This window comes from Echeneis naucrates, chromosome 22, assembly GCF_900963305.1.
Source record: "Echeneis naucrates chromosome 22, fEcheNa1.1, whole genome shotgun sequence".
Taxonomy (NCBI): Eukaryota; Metazoa; Chordata; class Actinopteri; order Carangiformes; family Echeneidae; genus Echeneis; species Echeneis naucrates.
The window spans coordinates 3,981,272-4,005,738 of record NC_042532.1 but is presented as its reverse complement, the minus strand read 5'-3'; the positions used below and the strand labels follow the sequence as shown (position 1 = coordinate 4,005,738).

Sequence of the window (24,467 nt, the reverse complement as noted above, 5' to 3'; positions counted from 1 at the left end):
AGAGCAATGTAGACCATCAGAAAACAATAATAGATGCTGGAAAACTGTTAACTCACCTGTTTGAAGGATTGGTTAGTGAGTAGGTCCTGCCCAGGCAGTCGGAGAGTGCAGAGACACGCACACAAAAAAAAAAAAAAAAAATTGAAAACACATGCAAAGATTAGCACTGCAGAAAAAGTGGGAGCTAGAGCAAAGAACTACAAATATGCACACTACAAGCTAAAGCTGGAAAGCCCTTTGTGAGAAACACAATATTCGGTTACTGCCCAAGTATCAGGAGCTCATGACATCTATAAATCTGAAATATCTCTGTGTTACGTAAGGGAGCAAAAAAGAATTTAAAGTCTGTTCTGTTTTGGCTTCTGTCTAAGAGAGGTCATGGTTGTTATAAAGCATTCGTTTGATTATATCTACATCTGTCTTGACATGTAAAAACAAGAATAAGAAAAATGAGTGTGGTCACTAATCCTACAGAGGGAAAATGTAAACAAAAGCCCATTTTGAAGGAAGAGAAATAAGAAATATCTAAAAAAAATAAAAAAATAAATAAAAAAGCTGTTATGCTATGTATAAACTTTGCAATATTGTCTGGTTGAATTGAATCTTGCCCCTGCCAAATGGAACTGAGCTGTTAAAGCCAGGAAGATGTCGGATTTTTAATGCGGCTATATTCATAGAGATCTGCATTTAACCACTGGCCAGTGCCAGTAAAAACCTTCTCAGTATAAATAAATACCCACAGTAAATCACTGTCAGCAAAAGCCTTTACATGACCCATAACTCTTGAATAAAACACTGTGAAAAATAGTTGTGCTTTTAGTGCTGTCAGGGTGCTTTTAAGCATGCCAGTAAAATGCATTATACAGGGCTTTAGTACGTATAATGCCTTTAGAGATTCTGTTTTGCTCTAGCATTGAATCCTAAAATTGTGATCTTTAGAAAGTAATAAGGGCACATTAACATTCCACTCAAACTCATTTGAGGTGATAAAATATATAAATGTATGCATTTGAAGCCAAAATTATCATAAGACAAGTGCTATGTAATTAGCTTGTTGCTCACTCAGCTGTTATGCCCAAAGACAGGCAATTACGTTATTAGTTCTTGGTTCAACACGACTCAGTGGATTGCCTCTATATTCTGATGCTGTAGCTCAAAGAAAAAGGTTCTTGTATCGTTGTACTTGTGACTTCAGTATAGTTGACTGATTTGTTTGTATTGCCCTGATTCATGAGCCCATGAACACCTGGTCAGTTCACCAGTTCTCACACAAATGCTCTGCAGATACAAGGCAAAGCTTGAGGTGTGTGGCATCTCTACAGTACAGGTGTGCTGCAGTGAACAGCAGCTCCTGATAGCCTGGAGCTGGACCCTCAACAGTCCTCTCACAACATCCCACCCTTCAACCCAGCACTCACACGCGCACGCTCACCCAAACACATGAGCGTGCGCACAAACACATACACACACAAATGCACATACATTTAAGAAAGCTGAAGGCAAACTTCAAAATTGAAATGCACTCTTACTCAACTCTGTTATTCAAACAGGCATCTAACTGACTTCTGTGTCTGTATGTTAATGTTCAACAAAACCCTGACACAACAAAATTCAAATCAGAAGTCTATTATCTGGAATATTGTAATCCACAAATGCAAACCTGCTGTCTCTGGTACGCTGAAAACATCTTCTCTATGTCCTTGAGGTCCAGAATCTTGAAAGCTTTTAGGTCATCAATATCATTCCAGATGGTGCCATTGATCACATTCTGGAAAAAGGTGAAGGAATGGAAGACATTAACACTTTAGTGCTGATGAACATAGTTAACACTGAAGGGAAGCTCTGCGCCATTTCAGTGCGATTTTGCACACTACGATTACATTAAGCTTATAAAATGCATTTACCTTGTGACAAAAAAAACAAAACAAAACACAGTCATGAAATCTCTGGCCCCTAAAGATCTGGTCCTAAAGATCCCATATTTTACATTTCACCAAAAGTCCATCTGAGCTGTTCATATGCACAATGAAGGTCTTCTCGTAGTTTTAAAAAGATAAAAAACAATCTAAATATAGGTTTGCAGTAGTTCATCGGTACAGATGTCTTCTCTCACCTCTCCTAGTTTAGACCAGTTGAAGGACTTCAGGGGATGAGAAGGCTGAGGGATGGACTTGGAACGCATGGTACTCGCTGAGCTGAAGGATGAGGGTATTGGGGGAGGCGGAGCTCCAAAAATGGGAGGGGCTCCTGGTGGAGGAGGTGGGGCACCTGGGGGGGGGGGAGGTGGAGGAGGAGGAGGGCAGCTAAAGGGCAGTGGCGGAGGAGGTGGAGGAAAGCCACCAATCATAGGTGGTGGAGACGGTGCCACAGGGCCGCCAGGTGTTGGAGGAGGCGGGAAAGACACGCTGCCGCCCTATTGGAAGGTTAACAGACATCGATAAACATAGATACAGTTACCAAACAGTAACTTAAATGGAAGTTACATGTGTTTTCATCTCCAAGTAACATGCAGGGTTCATTGAAAATGACCACAGGGTATTAATAACATAAACACCTTTAACATGTTACAGAACTACAGTATATACTGTATTAATGGTTCAGTTCAGTGTATTTGTATCTCATTTTGTATCACGATTTATAAAGCAGCCGCACTTACAGCTATGTCATTGATGCGTGACGAGAGGTCCAGGACTTGTTCCCTGGCTGAGCGCAGCTCCACACCCTCACGCTGAAGCTTGTCCTTCATCTTGTTCAGAGTCTTCATCATCTCCTCCTTTTCTTGGGTCTTGGTGTCACACTCCCGTTCCTTTCTCTCAAGTTTAGCTAGCAGCTCCACGTGATCTAAAGAGGAAAACAGAAATGGGCCCATCATGCAGATTCTGACATTTGGATTGACGAACGGATTGATGGAAGTTTAACGATGCATTTTCTCTTTTAACCTGCAGAGTGCAGTGAAAGTGTGCACCAAACCAGTGTTACCTTTCCTGAACTTCTCTGCTTGGTCTCGCCACTGTTTTACCTCATTTTCATTGACCAACCTGTGAAGCAGGCAGACAAAATTCAGAGCAACTACGGAAACAGACTTACAGAGTAGAACATTGACAGCTTTGCACAAAAACGCTTGCAAACTGGAGTCTGCTGCAGTCAAACCCAAGTCATGCTTAAACATTTTAATCATTAGAGTGGAAAGCCATTGATGACAATCATATTTGACTTTCTTTTTGTGGGTCAGATTGGCGACCAGCATGGACTGGGTTGAGGCAGATTGCTCTTTTAAGCTGCATTGTCAAACATTAGTGCCAAACCTAAATGATTGCACTTAGTTTTGCAGACGACTTGAGGTGAAAACAGGGTTACAGTTACATCCCAACGCAAAACTGACAGAAGGTGGTGAGGTTTATCATGAAGGAATTAGAAAGAAAACACTGAAATCTGTTGAATGAAAGAAACATGAAAATATGATTGAATGGAATCTTTTGAGATATAAAGAGGGATGAATAAAGGCTGGAAAGAGAAACCTTGAGCATCGGTGGTAGCCACAGCTGAAGTTGGGAGAATAGACATGTTTCAGTGCTACTAAACACAGAGTATAAACAAGAAATTAAAACTAAACTGAGAATGAATGAGCAAACTACTGAAAAGAAAAAAGGGTGAGGTCCGTCTGCCAATGAGGATATAACTTCACTGTGGTGATGATTCACACTTTAATGCTTGCAATCAACTCACACGAGGAAATCCACAGGTCGTTTTAGAGCAAATTTATCAATTTAGATCTTCTAAGTGTTTGTGTTACTAAACAGGGCTGTCTGACTGTTGATTACAAAGACAGCAATTACATATCAAGTCATCATCCAACTCATTGAAACAAAAGTACACAATGACTTTATTGTCGACAAGTCAAAGAAATGCCTTTACATAGCAGTGGAAAAGGATGATTTGTACAAGACTGTTAATTTTGGGTCAAGTACATGCATGATTAGTCACAGCAATCGTCATAGAAACCACAGATGATGAATGGCTTTGTCTTCTGTTTGTTTTAACAGTTGTTTTAACCCGCTCCCCTCCGAGCCAGCGCAGCACGTGGCTATGCGTTTGCATCCATTAACTGTCAGAGCCCCTAGCAGAGTCCCAGCGCAATGTGGAAATCTCCATTTTTTACCAGGCATAATTTACTCCCAGAGAGTTTATGGAAACAAAATCTTTTGGCAGTAGTGTAAAATGAAGGGTGTGTTTTGACCACTGTGATGAATCTGTAGTGGACAGTAATGGACGTCAGGGCTGAAATGCAGCGCCCAGGTTCCCTTTCTGTACGCTACTGGAAAGAATTACATTCAAGTGTGCTGATTGCACAAACAATGGTGGCTGAATTAAAACGTGAGAGCCAGCTGGGGCTTTACCACGCAACATATCGTATGGTGCTTTCACTGCAGAGGCTAAACACATTCATCACTGATCTGAAACTTGGTTCAGAAATAACAAAGATGGGGAGAATGGAAGAGAAAAATGGTAAAAGCAAACACACACCACATGTATCATATGGGCAAAGCAGTGAATGCCATCTTTTAACACGACCTACACAGTCATGGCTTCTAATCAGTCTGAAAACCCAGTCCACAAATACCAGCAATCAGTGATCATTTGGATACAAATCTCTCTGAATGGCAGTGTGAGCTGCGCATATAATGACATATGCAAAACATCAAGTCATAGTACTTGGTTAACCCCTTCTGAAATGATTACTTCTTCCTGTTGTCTCCCACATGAGGCCATGAGACTGCTTAACTGCACCTCAATATGGCTGACTTGGCCAGCCTATCCTGCTTAATGCGATTAGAACAATTTCCTTTTGATCTCTACCTTCCGCTTTCATGCTAATTTACGCTCGGGCACCATTTCTTCTTTTCTGCCCACGGCCCATGCTGCCACCTTCACTTCACCTAACCTTCCTGTGCAATTGCATTCCCATCGCTGGCACAATGGTTCAAATTGGAAAATAGACAGGGTGTTAAAAAAGTCTTATTATTCATGGTGACTGTAAATGTTTTCCCACTCCAAAGCTCTGACGCAAAACTCATGATATTCCACTGCCTCTTTGAAGTGAAGAATAGGTTGTGAATTTGAAGTGAAGCTGATCGGACACATTAACAACAAGCCTTTTCCAGAAATGAGAGCATGTTTACAGAGGATAAAGGGAAGGGAAGCTTTTAGCCATGGAGGGAGCATTAGAACTATAGTGCACTTATAGTTTCTCTTACACTCCTATAAAATCATATAGTGTTTGGCCTAGTAGTGTCTGAGGATGGTGAATATTCATGTGACAATGATTCGGATTATGCACCATTCTTCATATATTCATTTGAATTAGGAGGAGCAACTTTACTGTATGACACTAAAGTGAGTCTTTTAAAAAAACTTTCACTTACATGCGAATGATGTTCTTAACACTGAAGTTATCCAGAGGGGCGATGTCAGGGTCCTCCCCCTTGTCATCCTGCAGGACTATCTGTTGGAGGATCCTGTCTAAAAGCTGCCAGTGCTGCAGGCTGCCACCACCTCGCTTATCTGGACATGGCGACAAAGGCACACATCAAAAGTTGGCCTGTGACGTAGATCAGTAAGTTTCAAACTTTCAAATGAAGGACCCCTAAACTGTCACAAACTAAGCCTGTACACAGCTACTCACAGGGCATCTGCAGGGAGTGTTGGAGGATGGAAAGGAGGTGGGGGTAGGCATCTGTGTGGCTCAGCTTCTTCTTGATCAGCTCAAACATGGCACCTGCACTCTTTGTGTCTATATGGGTCTTGAAAAAAAAAAATATATATATATATATATATATTTATTTATTGAATGAATTTAGGGGTCTGTGAATTACTCTGCTTAACTTTAGACAAATAGAGTCACTAAGCAGATGTTAGTAGATTACTAACTATATCAAATCTTTTGGCCAGTTCTGAGTCATCCTCATTCCGCACCATTTCAAAGAAGTCCAAGTGTCTGGAGGGAGAGAAATCAAAGCCTTCGATTATAAAACTCATCACACCTTCATTTAACCCTCATGATTTGTATTGGGTTCTTGACACCAAAAGCCCCCCTTAGCAGCTCTAGAAACCTCTGAATCTTATGATCGCTTGTTGAAATTTAGCAATGAGGACAGGCTGATGATGGATGACCACGCTTTGGCGTGTCAGAGACTTTGTTGGTGAAATACAACATGCCTGAGAGGTGTTCTTACAACGATCCGACCTTCATATAAGCCTCTCTGGAAGTCTGCTATTCAGAGTTTGTGTTTGTTAACAAGAAATCTAACTCGGAACGCCACTCTCACACACAAATAATCAATCAGTATCAAGGGAAATGTTACATTTCTTTATTTGCAAATGACCTTTGGCAAGCCAATTAATATACATATTTCCTAATGTTCATATCGTGCCTTTTTGTTTTTTTTTTTTTTTTTTTTTTGGGGGGGGGGGGGGGGGGATAAAAAACAACAACATAATAACAACAATAATAATACACTGATGAAGATGGTTTTTTTTAATCAGTCTCACCTGTCCAGAGTGGCGTTTTCATGTTCTCTGAGCTTGTCAATGACTGGCTGGATGCCCAACATTAGGAACTCATACCTTAGGTGGAGGCGGAACTCCAGGTTGTCCTGGAAATATTACAGTTCCAATACAACAGAATGATGCTTAGCTAAAATTTTCTTCTCATCTGAACATGCATATGTTTCAAAATGTTGAACCTTTACATTGAAACACTTATAACTACAGACTAACAGGAGCCTCTCAAACTAAATAACATGAGTTGAGAGCAGGCATTTTATGGAAAATTAAAACTGAGATGTTTGCTTAGTTGAACATACAAGTTACATACAAGTCTCCTGCAGCATATCATTTACCACCTGTGAAATTAATGATAATACTTTAAGTATTAAAAAACACAAGCTTCTCTGTTTATTCAACTGAAGTTTGTCTATACTTGCTGATAGTGTGAATCTAAAAAGGCTTGTGCTTGTTCATGCAGACCTCTCCAGCTCCAGCGTTCAGCACAGCATTGATAAAGGACATGATGGCTGTCTTCAAGTTGACCTCATCCCTGTAGCGCCCTGTACTCCTGTCCAACTCGTTCAGCAGTGTCTGAACAGTCAGGAGAGTAGTAGAGTTAGTAACACCACACGCAGACAGTGGTGGTAAGTAACAAAGCACCTTCACTACATTACAGTTTAACAAGATTTGGTCAGCAATTCAATTAATACTATTTTCAAAATTAAAAACCAATAACAGCACATTGTGTTGGGTTTCTCAAGAGCTCAGTTTGATATTGTGCCCCAATGATTGTGGGCTGGAAGAAGATGAAGGAGACGGTTCTTAACCACAGCTTGATGCGAGGGCCAAGTTAAAATTTTAGAGATAGCCTTCCACCTTAAGAAAGCATGTTCAGGGCACATTTGTTTCATTTTAGATTAACTTTTAACAGACATTTGTTATAGTTGCCATTTTTATGCCACATTGGTGAAGTGACTAATGGCCATTTCTGTCAGCTTTATATATATAATACATGTATATTCATAGTTTTTAGTCTTCTACCGCGGAGCCGTTTCTGGGTTGTGGGGGGGTGCTGTAGCCAATCCCAGCTCACATTGGGTGAGAGTGAGGTTCACCCTGGACAAGTCACCAGTCCATCACAGAGACAGACAGACAAACAACCACTCACACTCACACTCAGACCTACGGACAATTTAGAGTCACCAGTTAACCCAAACATGATGTCTTTGGACGGAGGGAGGAAACCGGAGTAACCAGAGGAAACCCACACTGGCATGGGGAGAACATGCAATATAGTCATTCAGTACAATATCCTAACATGTTTATTAAAAAAATAGTTAATTCATAACACTTAAAAGAATCTATTCCAACACTTCAGCTCAACAAAAGATTTGCCTGAACAACTTTCACCAGTGGGGTAATATTGGAGCAGGTGGATATATTTAGAGTCAAGTAATGACGCTGCTCACTCCACCTCGGCACACACAGTCACTGTTTTCACTCCTAAAACCCTTCATTCTCTTGCATTCAGGACCCCCCCCCAACCCCCACACACATACTTCACACCCTAATCATAACTCAAACCAACATTAAAAGGCGTCATACATTCTCAGTCACTCAGCTTCTGTGGTGTTAGCTTAGCCTGCGGTGACGTGATTTGCACACGCCCCAAAGGACGTGTGAAATGTGGCTTGTTGACTCAGTCCTGCAAGTCCCTAAAGCATTGCACATTTCCTGACCTCCATAACTTTGGATGTCCTCACCTGCCTTTTATATGGTCCTTGTGTTGTTTTAACCTGAGGCACCACAGCACGAGTCTCCAACTCATCAAAATTTCCACAGTCTGATTTATGTGAGTGTGACACATTTTTGTTTGCCATTTCCCATAAGCTTTTAATGCCCCACCCCTACAGCAGAGACTCCCTAGTATGGTTGATATAGGCTTATATTTCTAAAGTTTCATTTCCAATTTTTTCTTCAATCTATTTCTTCCACTGTGTTTGTGTGGGCATACATGAAGAAAAGTGCCATACAAAATGCGTGCTGCTAGTTGAATATACTAACATGACCCACAGTTACATGACCCGCACTTTTTGAATCTCTTACCTGGAACCGAGTCCTCTCAGCAGCGTATTTCTGGTAGTGTGCCATGGCTTGCAGCACTTTTTTGTGTCCGTCAGGTACCAGGCAGACTGCCCCGAGAATCTCCAGCACCGCCACTTTGGTCTTGATGTTCTCTGTTCGCAGGCTCTGTGAGATGGTGTTGATGCTCTGTGGGTGTGCGAGCACATGAGCGCGGCCCTGTGAGTTGTTCATCAGGGCCTTGATGCAGCCAATGACAGACGTGTGGACGCGGCTCTCAGACGTCTCGTAGTCCATGCTGCGCAGGAAGTTGAGAAGGCAAGTGAGGCCGTCCAGCTCAATAAAGCGTGTGACAAACCTGATGGAGACAGAAGGGAAGCAAGGTAAGACAAGAATAATAGTTGGAGGAAGTGAATAAACATAAGATTTAAGGGGCAAGCAATGCTCCAGTATAGTTAGTGAAACAGAATATAAGTGCTATGAAACTATGAAATGCAACATCCCTTGTAATCAAAGCATTACAAATGACCAAGCATCATAGGACAGATGATGCCAATGGGGATGCCATTAGCTGTGGTGGTTTTTCCTCTGAAACCACGGATTGGTTACTGATACACCACTCGTAACGTGACTGAAAGACCAACTAACAGAATGGCATTAACATTCATTGAGCCAGTCACACTTGAAAAAGTAAGAGCCTGGAGGAATATCTCCAGATTGTTTTATTTGACCAAGAATCCAAACTCAATAATGCAATAATAAAAAAATAAGATTTGACATTTGAGTTCAGGACTCTGTGAAAGTCACAATAACTAATAACATAGTAATCTTGTCAACACACTTATTTATTTTTTGATTTAATAAAGCGATTCTAAAAGGTTAGAAACACTGTGGCTCTATAATAAAACCCGTAAAAAAAAAAAAAATCATTTCACTCATTATCTAAGTTCCTGTTGATAACCCTTCTTAGCTGGACTAATTAGAAAGCAGCAAGTCATTCAGCTCTCTGGAAGAGAAACCAGAGCAAGTGAATGACAGACAGGACATATAAACATTGAGGGATGTCACGCCCAGTGAGCACACTGTGGGCTGTATGGTAAATGACCTTCCCACTTACTAAGATTCCTGATAGCCTTCATGCATTACTTCAAACAAACGAGGGCTTGTGATAAAGAAAGAAGGAGGGAGTGAGGAAGAAAACAGAAAAGCGGAAAGTTGAAGAGATGGTGAAGAAAAGAAGCCGTGGCGTCTGTGAGTTGGGATTTTCTGCTACACACTGTTACAGATACAGTGTTTAAATGAGGGAAGTTCCATCACCTCCCACTGCCTTCTTGGCTCCAGAAGGCATGGAAAAAACATAATGCAAAAATGTATGTCATCCAATTATTGTCCTATGTTCCCCTACACACAGGATCAAGCCCACATTTCTAGCAATTGCTCACGCATACATATGCCCTGCCTTTACCTGGCATGATCAGTAAATCTCTCAAAGGTATGTAATCCAGTGATTCCCAGAAGTGCCTGGGTGAGATCAAGAAGATCATACTGCATGCATGCATTCATAAAGACAGCCGCTCTTGACATTGCATTGAAATCACAAAGAACACGCACGTCCTTTCAGCAGACAATGTGCTTCTTGTTTGAACGCAGACACTGCAGCCTCAGCCTCCACTCAACAAAGAGGTGGCAAAAAATATATCCGATATATTAGATATGACTTGATTCAGATGTAAAACAGACATTGGAAGTTGAGCAAGGCGGGATGGTTCCAGCTGTTAAAAACACTCATCTTATAACTGTGACATGTCTTTGGCTGGCAGAGAAGCCAGCAATTGTCATCCGGCTTTCTGTGAATTGCAGGGGCACCTCACAGGGAGAGAGGCCTCAGAAGGGAGGCGAAGTTAGGCTGAACATCTATGTGATTAATGTATGGAAACCAGTGGGTGAGCGATGTTGTTCTTGGAGTTTGGGTTCAAAAAGGTGGACGGGATTCAAGGCTGCACTCGTTGCCTTGCTGAAAATGCACATACCAGCAGCACAAATGCACCCTTTGCATCAAAAGCAGATGCATGTGCCTGTGGTTTAGCACACACTGGATAGGAAGACGGGCAGTTGTATGCACAAACATAGATGCATGGCCCCTTCAGATACATTCAACAGTGACATCCAGCTCTCCTCTCTCCTCCTCCCCCATCTTTCATTTTCTTTTACTGAGCGCTTGAATATATGTATCCCCATCTCCTCTGACTCTGGAGTCTCCTCTTGTCTTCTCCTATCCACTCAGCAGAGTGGTGTGCAGGCCTCCTCTTTTTCTTTTCTTTTTTTGGAACAACCGCTGCATTCTTGAAAACCCGCTGGGGTTGCGTTGAAGACAGTGAGTGCTCGACAAATGCTGCATACGATATGAGCTCAGGCAGAGCTGAACAATACAGAGGCTGAGCCAACCACTCACACACACAAACACACACTCACACAAAGTTCTTCAGACAAAGGAACGAGGTGACGAGACAGTACAAAACAAAAGTGACAGCCACGTGTGGGCCAAGGATGGTCAAAGGTGATTTCTGCTGGCTGCAGATGGCTGAGATCATTAAATGTTTAGCAATGTTGCAAGTGAGCCTTCTTTGCAGAAACTGTGAGGGTCACGTAGTTTCCATTGATCTAAACAGCGTAAAACCCCCAACCAGAGGCAGACAGGACTCTAAATGAGCAGGACAGTGTGGAAAAATAATCCAGATGCTCAAATTTAAACTCCGAAATTCATTCCAAGCAAATGGGCTGTTTGAGGTTTCAGCAACAAAGGCAAAACATTCTGCTTTCTTGAACTGTTGATGACCCCTGTGTGGCAGACAGTCGGTCAAGAGTTCACCCTTGGCTCAAAGCCTAAACACACAAACTTATCAAAGTGCAACACTTCCAACACAAGTTCCAGGGATCATGTGCTCTCTGCGTCTCTTCCATCCTTCATCTAATCACCACATTCAGACATACACACTTAACACCTCTGTCAAACACCCACTCACCTACACCAAGGTACAGGGACACACATGCACATTCACACACGTCTGGTCCTGCTTTAAACGGCCAGAATGTGGACAAGAGCCCAGGAGTTTCTTCAGGGGTGCCATTTGGAAGAGAAGTCATACAATATCACCACGGCTCTCACTCAAATAATTTATTGATGCGAGGCCCACTGTTTAACTGTGGTAAAATAAGAGCTGAACAAAGGGCGACACACATATTTAAGGATAACAATAAAACCCCTGGCCACAGCGCACATGCGTGATGAGTACAGTATATCACGGGACAGAGGGAACAGTTCTTATGGACTTGGTTTATCATGAAATCCACAGGGATCCCTTTGCAAGTGTGTATGTGTCTGACATAGTCTCGAGTGGATCCTGTGTCCATAAAGGCTTCGCTGACTTGTCGAAGAAAAACATTAGTCAGACACATGAAAAGTACTCCACTTATTTAGCTTTGCACTGACAGACTCATGAAGAACAGAACAGGACCAGATATTCTGTAGCATTTATATTTCCCACAATGCAACTTAACTGCCAGCAGTTGAGTTGGGTATGCCTGTATGTTTGGTAGCGACTGTTTCCTTCAGCAAAGACGAAGAGCAGGCTGCCGAGGTCCAATAAGCTCACTTCTTTCTGACTACACACCTCCATATTTGATTCATTGCCTTGATTTTACAGCAATAGGTGTAACGGCACTAGCGCTTCAGTGCAGCAGAAGAAATTGGAATGTCCACTAAGTGTCAAGATGTTGTGGACGTTCTGGTTAGGCTTGGTAGGGTAGGCGCTCCGTCAAGAAGAGTCTGGACCGAGATAGCTGTACCAGGCAGCGTTTCTTAGATTACCACAGTGGCCAAGAAGGAGCATTATTCTTTGAGACCAAGCTCAAATATGTGGGTGCAGACCTTGAACTCTGTGTAAGAATGTCAGTGAATGTAAAAGGAAGCCAGAGAGTCATTTCAGTAGTCAGGGTGGGAGACACCTTTGGTTTGGACTGAGAGCTGACTGGCACATTGACTCGGGTAAAATCCGATTTTTCTTTAATTCTGCACAGTAAAGTGGCAAAGAAAATGGTTTGAGAATAACATCTGGTCATCATGAAACCCAGGTTTCTTGACAAACTTGGTTGGATTAAGAGATGAAAAGATGATTTTGATATTGTGACGGAGAGACTGATTGGCCAGAACATCCGAAGCAGTTTAATGGATTTCATACTGCTCTGTGTGGAGTCTGGACAGTATTTTAACACATGTACTCAATATCACCAATAAATAAACACTGACTGTGTGAAATTGGTTTCAATTAGACACACACAATCTAAAAAACGGCAGAACTAGACTTAATTTAACCTGCATTTATCTCTTAGCTTTCTATAGATACAAGAACCTCTAACCAAGCCAAGGAGAGTGTGTGTCATTCCAATAGCCAAACCTAACAGGGATTAAAATAAGAGTACAGCCCATGAACTTCAATCTGACCTTTTCTCACTTTCCATCTGTTTATTGCCATGCCAGCACAAACCTCCCTCATCAGCAGGATCAGTCATTTTAAAACGGCCTGTATCTACCCACCTGGCCCCATTTTCTCTCCATTTCCCTCTAAACTGCTCAGTAGCAAAGGGTGAGAAATCTGCGCTCTGAGGCAACAAAAACATTGCTGTATCCAAGACTCTTTAAAGGTGTGATACTCCACTCCCCCACTAATGTGTCTGGTAATATGTGAAAACAGATATAAAGTTCACTCTAGTTAAGCCCAATCTTTGAGAGATCCAGCGGCAAAATGTTTTGAGGGATAATATTTGCATGTGGTGGTAGCGAATCATCCAAAGGGTTATTGACACAGGAGTAAAGGGAACGGCTGCAGTCAACTCAAGTCAATATTCTTGCTGGAACAGTGTCCATGAGAGCTGTGCTGGCAAGAACTGCAATGCTCTGCTGAGTTGAGTTTGGAACCGCAGTGCATTCTGGGCCAGGACAACCTCAGCGACCTCTGGGAAAGCTTCATTTCCTGTCATTGTGAAGTTATTTCATAGTGGAAATGACATTGATTGAGGGACGTGATGTCTCCGATGCAAGAATGCACAGACAGCCTGCTCATCAGCATAAACATCAGCGCAGATGTGCAAATGTCCCTGGAGGCCAAAGAGCTTATGTAAGTGCTTGTAATGATGTAGTTAAAGTGAGTTCCTACCAAAGTGTAACTACTTCAATAATTGGGAGCTAAATTGAAATGTACACCAGACCAAGTGAGTCTGATTTGTTTACGCAGCTTCCTGTAGCAGTTACTCTTTGTGTATTAGAACTTCAGATGCCCAACTTGACTTATGATTCAGCTTTATGCGCCTACATGCACATTCCCAACATCACAATTCAAGCTCCAATTGACAGCTAATAAACAAAGCAATAACTACTGGCAGAGAGAATGACACCAGCTGGAAATTCAAGTGAAAGAAATATTCCAGAATGTTTCTCTTTTTTTATACAGCTGTCTGGAATCACTAATATTTAAAAAGGCACATTTAACAATTGTAACTACTTAAAATTATTTCTCATTAATGGACAAAGTGAAGCGTCACTGACGAGGATAAATGAGCCTGCTGTAGCTGCTGTGTGACAGATGTAACGTTAGACAGAGTCCAGTTGTTCTGAAATCGAACATCTGTCATTTAGTTTGCATTACAGCAACCTACTTGTGAGTCCGCCGACTTCTTCTCACATTTAAAATATTACCTAAATATGGAACTGATGTCTTTAAAGTGCCATAAGCTGAAATGTTTCCCAACACAAGTCTTGGGGGATTAGTTGGCTGATGTTGTGCAAGCAGATATATGAAATGCTTGTGTGTCCATACCCTGTTGAAGCTGCACTAAAAAAGTGATTCATTTGACACAATTGTGCTTATGAAATACTGACTTATTTGCTGGACTCTAGTTGATCCTGTAGGTCTTCACATACGTTTAATATGAACCAACCTGAGAACACATAAAAGAAAAATGGCCACACAACAGACTGACAACAGCACAACCAGACCCAGTTGTCTCTCTGAAATGCCTGAGCGAGAGACTGACGGAGGCCGTTTCAGGCAGTCATCCAAAGGCAGACTGCGCCACCATGTTTCACAGAAGACAGCAATATACACGATACAGCTACACAAAGAGAGACAGCAGGGACACACAACGGGGTGTTTAGATGCGGCAACATTTTTGTCATCAGTATGTCAGAGATGAGACATGGCCGACATAAGCACACTACACAGGCTTTCCCTGAACACCCCTATTACGTGAGACACACCTGCTTCACACTGCCATCGTACTGAAGAGCGTGTGCTCATGAGCAATAATTCACTCTATGGACAGTATTGGTGCAAGTGTCTTAGTGAATACTGCTGTTTGAGGAAATTCACACACCTCTGGTGAGGTACACTGAGCACCCTTCAATATGAAACAGGCAATGATCGAATGAAGAGCATCACATCACACACACAGTTTGAGCTACATAAAGCCTGCAGCTTTGTCTCGTTAATTCACACACAAACTGTTATTGTACCATTTTATCATTCAGTGGAGCTTCATGCAGATGTTTCAAAGCTCTATGCTTTCATTGGGGTTACTGTTAGAAGTATACTGTCTTTTGTTCCTTGCTTTAATGCAACAGCAAGTAAAAGTACAACTGTGACTGTGGAAAATAGTCTCCATCTGGACTGACTGACAGAGGAATCTGAGCAGGTTTAAGTGGTAAATCAGATTTAATGTTTAATGAGTGTGTCTCCAGTTTTCACCCCTCATCTAAATAAGTCCCATGGCTGCTCTCTGGAACAAATAGGCAGATTTTATTTTACTGGTAAGAGCAGGGCAATATTTTTTTTAAATAGTCTTAAAACATTAGCTTCTTCAGAACATTTGGCAAACTTTGTTATGAATATATCTTTGAATTTATATGTATTCAAAGATCATCTTGGGTCACCCCGTGGTTAAAGCAGCATGCCAGCCACATGACTGCAGGTTGGAGGGCTGCATGTCATATTCCCTTAATGTTCCTCCAAGTGTCAACCCTTTGTGATGTCACCCACTGGTTTGTGAGATGCTCTTTTGAAGCCTCCAGTTGGCTGCTTAGGGACTGAGACTAGAAAGTAGAGATTGAGGCCATAAACCTAAAATGGAAAGTTTTTTACTGATCTAATGAATCGAGTGAGAAGTAGAGGCATTTTCCCATAGACTTCAATACACCTGAATTTCATTCAGACTTCTGTCTTTTACATTTTACAGCCCATGGAGTCGCCCCCTGACAGTCATTAGATTGCAGGTTTAAAGCTTTTCAGCATTGGCTTCACTCACTCGCCCAGAGTTTATGTCCAATTTTATATACAGTACTTCAATGGGTCCTCTCACATTGGCAGTTTCAATTAGAACACATTTCTTCTAATCTTTAGGTAAAAATTTATCACTAGTATAAAATTTTGCTAATGTTAAATCGGGAGGTCAATCAGGGAACATTTTCATTCATCCATAAAATTTGGACCCTGATCCAAACAATCAGCTTAGTGCCAATTTAAGCTGCTTTGTAGTTTGTTCTTCATTTTAAATAAATCCTTCATAATCTTACTCATTTTTCTATGAGTAAGATTTTTAACAACAATTTTTCCAGAGAAAACTGAAGCGCTTCAGTGTCTGTTGAACATCTGTTCTGACTTATGCTAATGACATGGAGCTGGATAAATAACACTTACATATGTAAGGCATACAGTAATGTCAGTAAGAGACTTTACAAACTTTCCACACTACAGAATCAGTTCCAATGATCAACTTTGTGTATAATCATCTCCAGAAATGTTTCACTGTGAATATATGAGAAGTCTCCTGATGGTTTCTTTCTTTGTTTCTAGAGTCTAGAGACAGCTTCTGACCAGCCTTTCTTCCAGTTACAGTGGCCCATACATTCAGATGCATGCATACATGCATCCTAAAGACACACACAACCCAGACATGACCCAGACATTTACGCTGTCACGGGTTGCTGTCACTCTGCATATTAGGGCTGTCGCTTCATGGCCTCCCTGCAGAAAACTCAACACCCTGGCTTTGGTTCAGACCACTGCGTCATACAACTGCCACAGGCTGATGGACAGTTCCAAAGGAGCTCCCGACGGGGAGAGAGGCAGCTTATATTAGGGGCTGTCCAGTGCCCTTGAATGTGGCCAGTGAGACCTAACAGCTGCTGATGACCATGTCGAGAGAAGAGAAACCAAAAAATATGCATAGTTTGCTGGTATTTCAGTCCCTTTTGCTGCAACAGTAGATAGACTTCATGACAAAAAAATTTCCAGTGTCATGCTCCAATATTAACTATGTGTGTGGCTTAACTTCAACACATTAAATATTAAGAATGCGTGGCCAAAAAAAATGGAGTGCTGGAGAACGTTTAGCTGATAACGGCAGAGGAACAAAGTCAGAGCGCTGTAGACAGGAGGACTCACTCACCTCATAGGCTGCGTTCGAAGAGCTGTCTTCAGATCTTCCACCACCTTGTTCCTCATTTCCATTTCCTCCTCATCAAAGGCGAACAGGGTCTGCATCTGGACAAATTGGGACAAATGAAGATGGAAATTAGTGGAAAAACAACTGATTGATATTCCTCAGTAATGGCTTTAAAGCAGGTTCCTGGAGACAAACTGTCCACTGGTATGAAATCTGCGTTTTCACTTTTAATTAAGAACTTTTCATTGTGTCTGCTTGGTCAGCACAAGAATGTTAATCTTGCTTTGGCACCAGCATGACAGCCGCAGTACATACTTTCTTCTCTTCACAAACCGATTGACGAGTTTCAATTAGTCCCACATCAGTACATTGATGCCATTCAATGAGAGCTTCATTCGTAAGCCAATGTTTCAGGCATCACAAAGCAAACAGAGCATGTGTATTTTCCCCTTAGTTTCATTTTCCTTTTAAAGAAGCGTTTGAAACTAAAGCCTGCAACATGCCAGATGAAATCATGCAGACAATTAGCTCCAATCAAGCTTTCAACAAACAAGGTAAATCATAAAAACACTTTGGCCAGCAGGAGTGTTAATGCATTTCTGCATAACTTACGGGCCTCCATCAGCAACATCAAAGAAATTCTGCGTTCACATTATTCAGGGCCACAGGGTTTCTGTTGAGCCTTGCCAGGCTTTTTCCATGGCAGCGTGATGCCAAGTGCTAAGATTCGAACAATGAATGTTTCAGCTGTGAACTAAGCTACCCACAGTGGCTGCCTAGCGATTTGTTTGAAAAACTATACTTGCTTAAAAGTACTCCTGTTTTTTCATGCCCTTCAACCTTAAACAAACAAAAAAAAAAAGTGAAGTGCAGTATAAAGCTGGGTGCAAATCTTCCTCAGCGAGAGCAGACTTTTTGAACAAACAGAACCCACGTCGTGAACTAAAGCCACCCCATGTTTGACTATCTAACAACAGCTCTGGTTTGTCCAGTGTGTGAGCGTGTTTAATCTAGAAACAGTGCAGTCAAAACATCCATCAGGTCCAGATGGTTTAGGGACTCTGTGCCAAGAAGGAAAGGCTCTGGCTCCAGTTTCTCTCAACGAATATGTTCATAGTCAATGGGAAGTTGGACACAACAAGTGTTGGGGAGGGTGAATGATTTGGTCGTGCTGCGAGCCAGTTCACCGTGTCAATGAGTCTAGCCAAATGGCTCCTTCCTACATCTGCTATTTGTAAGCTCGTTCTAACCTGTGGCCAACACGCACATAAGGATACTATTACAGCCGATTGGTAAACCAGCAAAGGGTACTTCCCTAAATCCTTATTATGGGAAGTGCCCCCAAGAGCCACAACTGTGCCTTCAAGGTAGTCGTCAGCATGTCATTGACCAAGTGAGTGATGAGTGCACTTCATCAAAACTAATTTGGACCATGTGTGTCATTGATGTGTCAAGGAAAAAAAGCGTTTGTTCAAAATAAATGAAGGCAAACAGCATTATTTTCCCTGCAGTGGTCCACCAGAGTCAGTCTGAGGCACAAAGCCGGATGGAGCTAACAGCAGTAGCTGAAACCAAGCTATTACGACCCATTATCCTCTTGTTCCTGGGTGGCCAGAAACTAACAACTGACATTGTGTGACTAATGGGTATTAACGCTTATTACACACTTATATTGTCACATATCAGTTACAGGGGTCAAACCATTTTGTTTAAAATAACCACAACATTTTCTCCTCCAACTTTCTCACAGACATTTATAAAAATGACCTTAAGCTGAAAACCAGCAGAGCTTTTTTTTGTATTCTGACAAGCTGTTTATTAACATTAACATTTTCAAGACTAGCAAATTGAATAGGCATTACCCGTAAATTCTGCGCAAGTGCATTCAAGTCTTTTCTCTAATCAGATCAAATAATGACTCATCTATTAGGTTCAAAGGACACTGAAACTTTATTTATTTGTTTTTTTTAATTGTGTAAATAAATATCTTTTAAGTAATTGCAGTGGTTGTTTGAGGTTGTGTAATTCAGCGCAGCACTTTCCTTTTGTACTCAACATCGTCAAGTGTCTGCTGAGAGAGCCAAGCTTCACTTTGCTCTGATGGGAAGATAAAGTGCAGAAAATACTATAAATGAAGAGGACATCTAGACGGATGTTGGATTTGCTTTGGTGGAAATACTCTGAATGTCTTTAACATTTTGTGCTGCAGCTCATCATTCCTGTACTAATGCTCCTGCTGTTTCTCTGAACTGACAGCACACTGATTTGGAATTATTGGAGGTAATTCACTGTTTATAGACGAGAACATCATGTAAACCCATGTCTAATGACCACTGTCACTTTCAGGGAGATTTCCCTTCACTTACAAACTAACTCTTCAATGGTTTCTGAATTTTGTAAAGCTGGTTTGAATTCTAGGTTTGACCTTGAGCAGCAGCAAAAAGCAATATGTCAATAGGTGAGTATGCATATCCTCACATCACTAGTATGCAAACCCCCCACTGCCTAATCTCCTCCCCTGTCTAGCTACACAAAATAATATTCAAGTGGGTGCTCTGAAGCTTGGCACACTGGCTGTGACACAGCATGGTTACAGTAACTCAGAGTCATGAGGACATTACTTATCACAAACAACGTCATGGCTTAGATGGTGTTTTATGAATGAATATCAAGATGCTGGTTGTACAGTAATCTCTCTGAGCAGCAAAGCAAAAATGAGCTCATCCAGCAGTTACTCTGCTACTGTGGAAAGGCTGTCCCAGGTGAGCTCGCGTGTGAGCCAAGACATGAAGTCATGGACGAGCAGAGCACCGCCAAAATTTCAAAATGCTCTCTTGTCAAGTAGCTGTCTGGAGCACTGTGCTGGGGAAAATGGAAAACTGTTAGTGGGGGTGAATAAAGGAGCCAGGAAGGGGAGGGACATGTTTGGAATTATGATGAATAAGGTAGACCCTGTTCAAAAAGGGACTTGAACAAGAGTTCACTTGTCCAAAAGGGGGAAAAAAAAAACTGCAAAACTGATCTTTCTTCAAATAGTTTAACCTTCTATAGAATCATAAAAATCAGAATTTTTTTGTTGAAACCCAACCAATTCAGTCAATGATGTAATAGAATCTTTCTTGGTTCCAATATAAATCAATTTGTTTTAACCTTTTCTTTGAAACAAGCTTTCACACAGCAATAGTGCAATGATTCACACTGACACTGGAAGAAAGTGGAAGTATTTCAATTTTACTCGTTATATGAAAATGTCAGCATTTTAAAGCCCTATATTCTTTTCAGCACACTACATACAAATGGTTTGGCTCAGTGTGCTTTGCAGCAGATTTAGTAAAAGAAAATGTGATGCATAAAAGCAGAGATGTACTGCTTCAGCCCTGGCAGATATAAAATTCTGGTCGGCTAACAAATCAAAACTTTCCCCCAACTTCATGAAAAAAAAATTCTGTGTATGTGTGTGTGTTCATGTGTTTGTGGTGTTTGTGTTTGTGTGCATGTGTGTGTGTGTGTGTGTGTGTGTGTGTGTATGTTTGCCCTTTAGGAAAATGTTAGAAAAATTGTTTTTCCAGACTTCAACACTAAGCTCAGGTACGAGCGCAGACTTCAGAAGTAGCTCCCTCCCATCCCTGAAGTGTAGACGATAAACAAAAACAGCTGTAAAAATAGCAGCCTTCCACATGGATTGTTAACACAAGAAGTGTTTGGCAAAAAGGCCTACAAAGTGGCAATAAACACATTAAATGCCACTGTATTTTGGCTGCATAAAAAAGTGGCCTGTTGAAATTATGATCAGTTTATCTGCTCATACCTGTAAATGCATGTAGTGCTGGCCTGCTTGGCTCTGTAACTGATGTGAGGAGCTGCTGCTGCAGCCTTCAAGACTGTCTCCACCAGTAACTTGCTAGTAGCTAAATTTCATGACTATGTGTCGTCCTTTAAGAGGAGCTCCTGAAATGTCTCATTTTATGATCTCCAAACATTTGGGAGCCTACTTGTCACCCAGACTCAGGTTGAGAGGTCAGGGGTCAAAAGTATAACCAGATAACACAATAGATAGACAGTTGTAACTGTAAAGAACGGCACTGAGATCACTGTTGTAGACAGGTAACTCCATCACGGTGCAGATTTATATTGGGAGCCATTCAAGCTGCAAATAATTATTTTTGCCATCTTGGCCCTGCTCAGTCTCTCCGACAGTCATTCACACTGACTTAACTGCTGAGCATCTAAAGAGCCTGTTTGTCATCACAGTGTGTATGAATGCTGAGGTCACAGCGAAGGAATGTGGTCATGTACACATAACAAGCAGTCAGCGGGGAGATGACAAAAAGCAAGCGAGGAGAGAAATGTGAGGGAGAATGACTGGGGCCTCCGAGGAGCCTGAAGTGAAATATATCGTTACAGCTGAACAAAGCTGGCAAGCAATATTCAGTAGAGGGGAATAGACAAGTTTGACTTACAGCAGCCATGGAGTTGATGCGGTCTATGTAGTAGTCCGGCCAGCTGGTGGCCAGCTTGTTGGGGTCCTCTTGTTCCTGTGCATGAACATGAAGACAGACTGAATCAAACACGGGGAGCATTGACAGTTATATTACATTCTGAAACCCACTGCATCTTCCTTTGTCCCCAAACACTGTCAGAAGTCTGCATCGCATCTGATGTATCAAGTGGTTCAGCAAACAGCGTTTTCAGATGACATGGCAGCTGTATGAGTTGTTGCTCAGACATGGATTGTACTGCAAATATGCAGATTTAAAAGTTATTCATTCTGAAGATGTATACATGGTAATAATGATTGTAGCGTGACAGATAAGTTATGTATATAAAACAGTGTCCCCTGCCCCCCCTTTAATCCTGCCAACATAACTGATTGCTGAATTGTTTTTGTAACTTAGAGCGATGGCCGTCGATAAACACAACACCAGATCTATTTAACAGCGATTCTGGAATTGGTGCAGTATTTCCCTCAGGGGAAGACTCCTCATGATTTTGATGATATCCTGACCTTTCCTGGAGAGCCGTATTGGAACTTCAGGCCATGACAAGAAATAAAAATAAATAAATAAAAATTGGGGATTTATTTGGAATCTGCTGTGAATATTTATGTTCCTGGTAACCCTATGGCCTTTCCACTCTCTGTAAGATCAGGCCAGAACTTCTTGTGCACCAGAAACATCTAAATGTAATGGGCCAACACCTGACATTTATGGTCTCCAGGTGACCATGCCTTTCCAGTTGCAACACTGTCTGTTTTTCATGTTGCTCATTACATCCAACTTGTGCTAGTGAATTGTAAGGAACACTTCAGCCTCTGTGGGTTGCTGTGGCTCTTTGACTTCTGTTTACTGTAAAGGGGACTTATTTACTTCACTTGATTTCCATAACACTTCACATTCATCGCTTCATCTGTCTGTCTGCTACTTTAACTTCATGTCCACATGAAGACTAATGGACCAGGCAGTCCGGTCTGTAACAACTGGGTCACAACATCTCAGCCTGCTCACTCAACTTTGCCTCTATTTCACAGAGTAAGAAAGAAAAGGAATGACTGCCTTGAGGTATAAAGTGCACTCCACAATAGTTTTCAAATAGCTCAGTCTGAAATCAATTTGTTCTGACCAATCCAAGGAAGCATGATACCACCAGCAACCAAGGCACAGGGGAATACAGAGACCGTGTCCCTTGCTCACATCTGGTCTTGTTTAGCTGAAAGCACCAGTGGAGCGTTCCTGTTGTTCTTGTTACTGTGTGCATGTCAAGGGAGCGAGAGGTGGAAAAGTTGTGGTATACTGGGGTAGTTTTGTGAGGTGAGAGAGTCATTCTGTGCCAAAGCTTTAAGTGTCTTTTGACTCTCATAATATCTCAAAAATGGAATAATTCAACAAGACAGGGTTCGTGTTATGGTGATCATGCTGCAGGCCGTTTGCATTCTGTCTAATTCCAGCCAGTTTCAGCCCTTCCTGTTTACAGTATTTGAATTTAGCCAAATTTCCAATGAAGCTGTTCGCTTTAATATATGTTTTTCTTCCCCTCTCCCTTTTTTGGTCTGCATTTGTTCTCAGAGCTTAACACCGCAAGGTGTCTCAACTTTTTATAAGATGGATGCACTTTTAGTCTTGCAGCTAAATATTCTATTTCAGTGTGTGTATGTGACCATCACCAGCCCTCCCTGGAAGCTAGTTTGTTCATCTTTATTGAGTGGAATGACCTTTGTGTTATATATGTTCTGTTTCTTACCAAAGAAAATGGGACAATTTTGATATGGTCAAGACTGCATGTTAATCAATCGTCACATTCACCCCATTTTCACATTGCTTCAAAAAGGCTAATCTGATGAACAACACATTCCTGGACAGAATGTCCAAACGTAATTTAAAGACTGTGCTGGGGTTTTGGCTACATGTATATTTAAAATTACTAAGAGAGAACATTAGAAGCTCATTTACAACAATTTCAAATGCCACATTGTTAACTGGAAAGCAAAAACTGGTAATGTTGCCCAGACAGTTGACTGTCCTTTACATAGAAAAGGTAAGGTGTACTCAGAAAGTTGTCGATCTGTCATTAGGTGCTTCTATGGGTGAAAAAAAAAAAAAGAATAAAAAATTATGGTTTAGAAAAGTAAACAAATTTAGGCGAAAAGTGCAAAGTAGGATAATGATGTAGGATGATGCCGTATTTGTACACGCCAAATTGTTCAAACAGATTGCCAAACGTGGGGACAGAACTGGCTACACAGTGGCATACCCCTATCATACGGTCAGTCAGTCAGCCATGCTTTCTGCTCAGGTCAGAAAAAGTAAGCGGAAAAAAAATTAAGCTGTTGAGGCTTGAGTCAACTGAGTTGAGTTAGCCAACACCTGAAAGAACCTGTTAAAATGAGCAACATACTCAATGGCAGCATATCTGCCTAAAACAATTAGCACACTATAAATATAACACATAACCAAGAGTAACCACCGAGGACAAATTAAGCTCTGAGAGTTTATATGACTTTCATGAAGTACTTTACATACTTCATTTACAAAGAGGGCATCCATGCTGCAGCAAGAGCTCATAGAATTGCTCTGTGTTCCTTCTTGACGTGGAAAATCAATATTTTATGCAATCCAATCCCTTTATTTCCATAACATTACATCAATATTGACATGGTGGCACAACACAGCAAAAACTGACCTTTTTGTTAATTAAAAATTGAATTGACTGTCCACAGACATTAAAATCCCCTCATCTTCAGTAACTAAATGAACTTGTATATAAACGTGAGCGCCAGAAAGAGCAAATCCGCTGGTTTAAGAGTCATACATACTCAAGTTTCACAACAGATTTCTGGCTCAGGCGAT

At 41.5% G+C, this 24,467-nt stretch overlaps 1 protein-coding gene across 3 annotated transcripts in view; it reads right to left on the bottom strand.

Annotated features, from left to right (window-relative positions):
• daam2 (dishevelled associated activator of morphogenesis 2) overlaps window positions 1-24,467 on the bottom strand; it is an 85,629-nt gene that overhangs the window by 13,201 nt on the left and 47,961 nt on the right. For 2 of the 3 annotated variants that reach the window (XM_029493106.1, XM_029493107.1), the window contains exons 4-15: window positions 21,585-21,659; window positions 17,128-17,222; window positions 8,653-8,986; window positions 7,027-7,137; window positions 6,550-6,653; window positions 5,929-5,995; window positions 5,684-5,801; window positions 5,424-5,562; window positions 2,980-3,038; window positions 2,657-2,841; window positions 2,114-2,413; window positions 1,661-1,768 (exon numbers count right to left, since the gene is read on the bottom strand). In XM_029493106.1, coding sequence (XP_029348966.1) covers window positions 1,661-1,768; window positions 2,114-2,413; window positions 2,657-2,841; window positions 2,980-3,038; window positions 5,424-5,562; window positions 5,684-5,801; window positions 5,929-5,995; window positions 6,550-6,653; window positions 7,027-7,137; window positions 8,653-8,986; window positions 17,128-17,222; window positions 21,585-21,659 — 1,695 coding nt within the window. Of the gene's footprint in view, window positions 1-56; window positions 87-1,660; window positions 1,769-2,113; window positions 2,414-2,656; window positions 2,842-2,979; window positions 3,039-5,423; window positions 5,563-5,683; window positions 5,802-5,928; window positions 5,996-6,549; window positions 6,654-7,026; window positions 7,138-8,652; window positions 8,987-17,127; window positions 17,223-21,584; window positions 21,660-24,467 lie in introns of all 3 variants that reach the window. The other variant, XM_029493105.1, reaches the window with a different exon arrangement.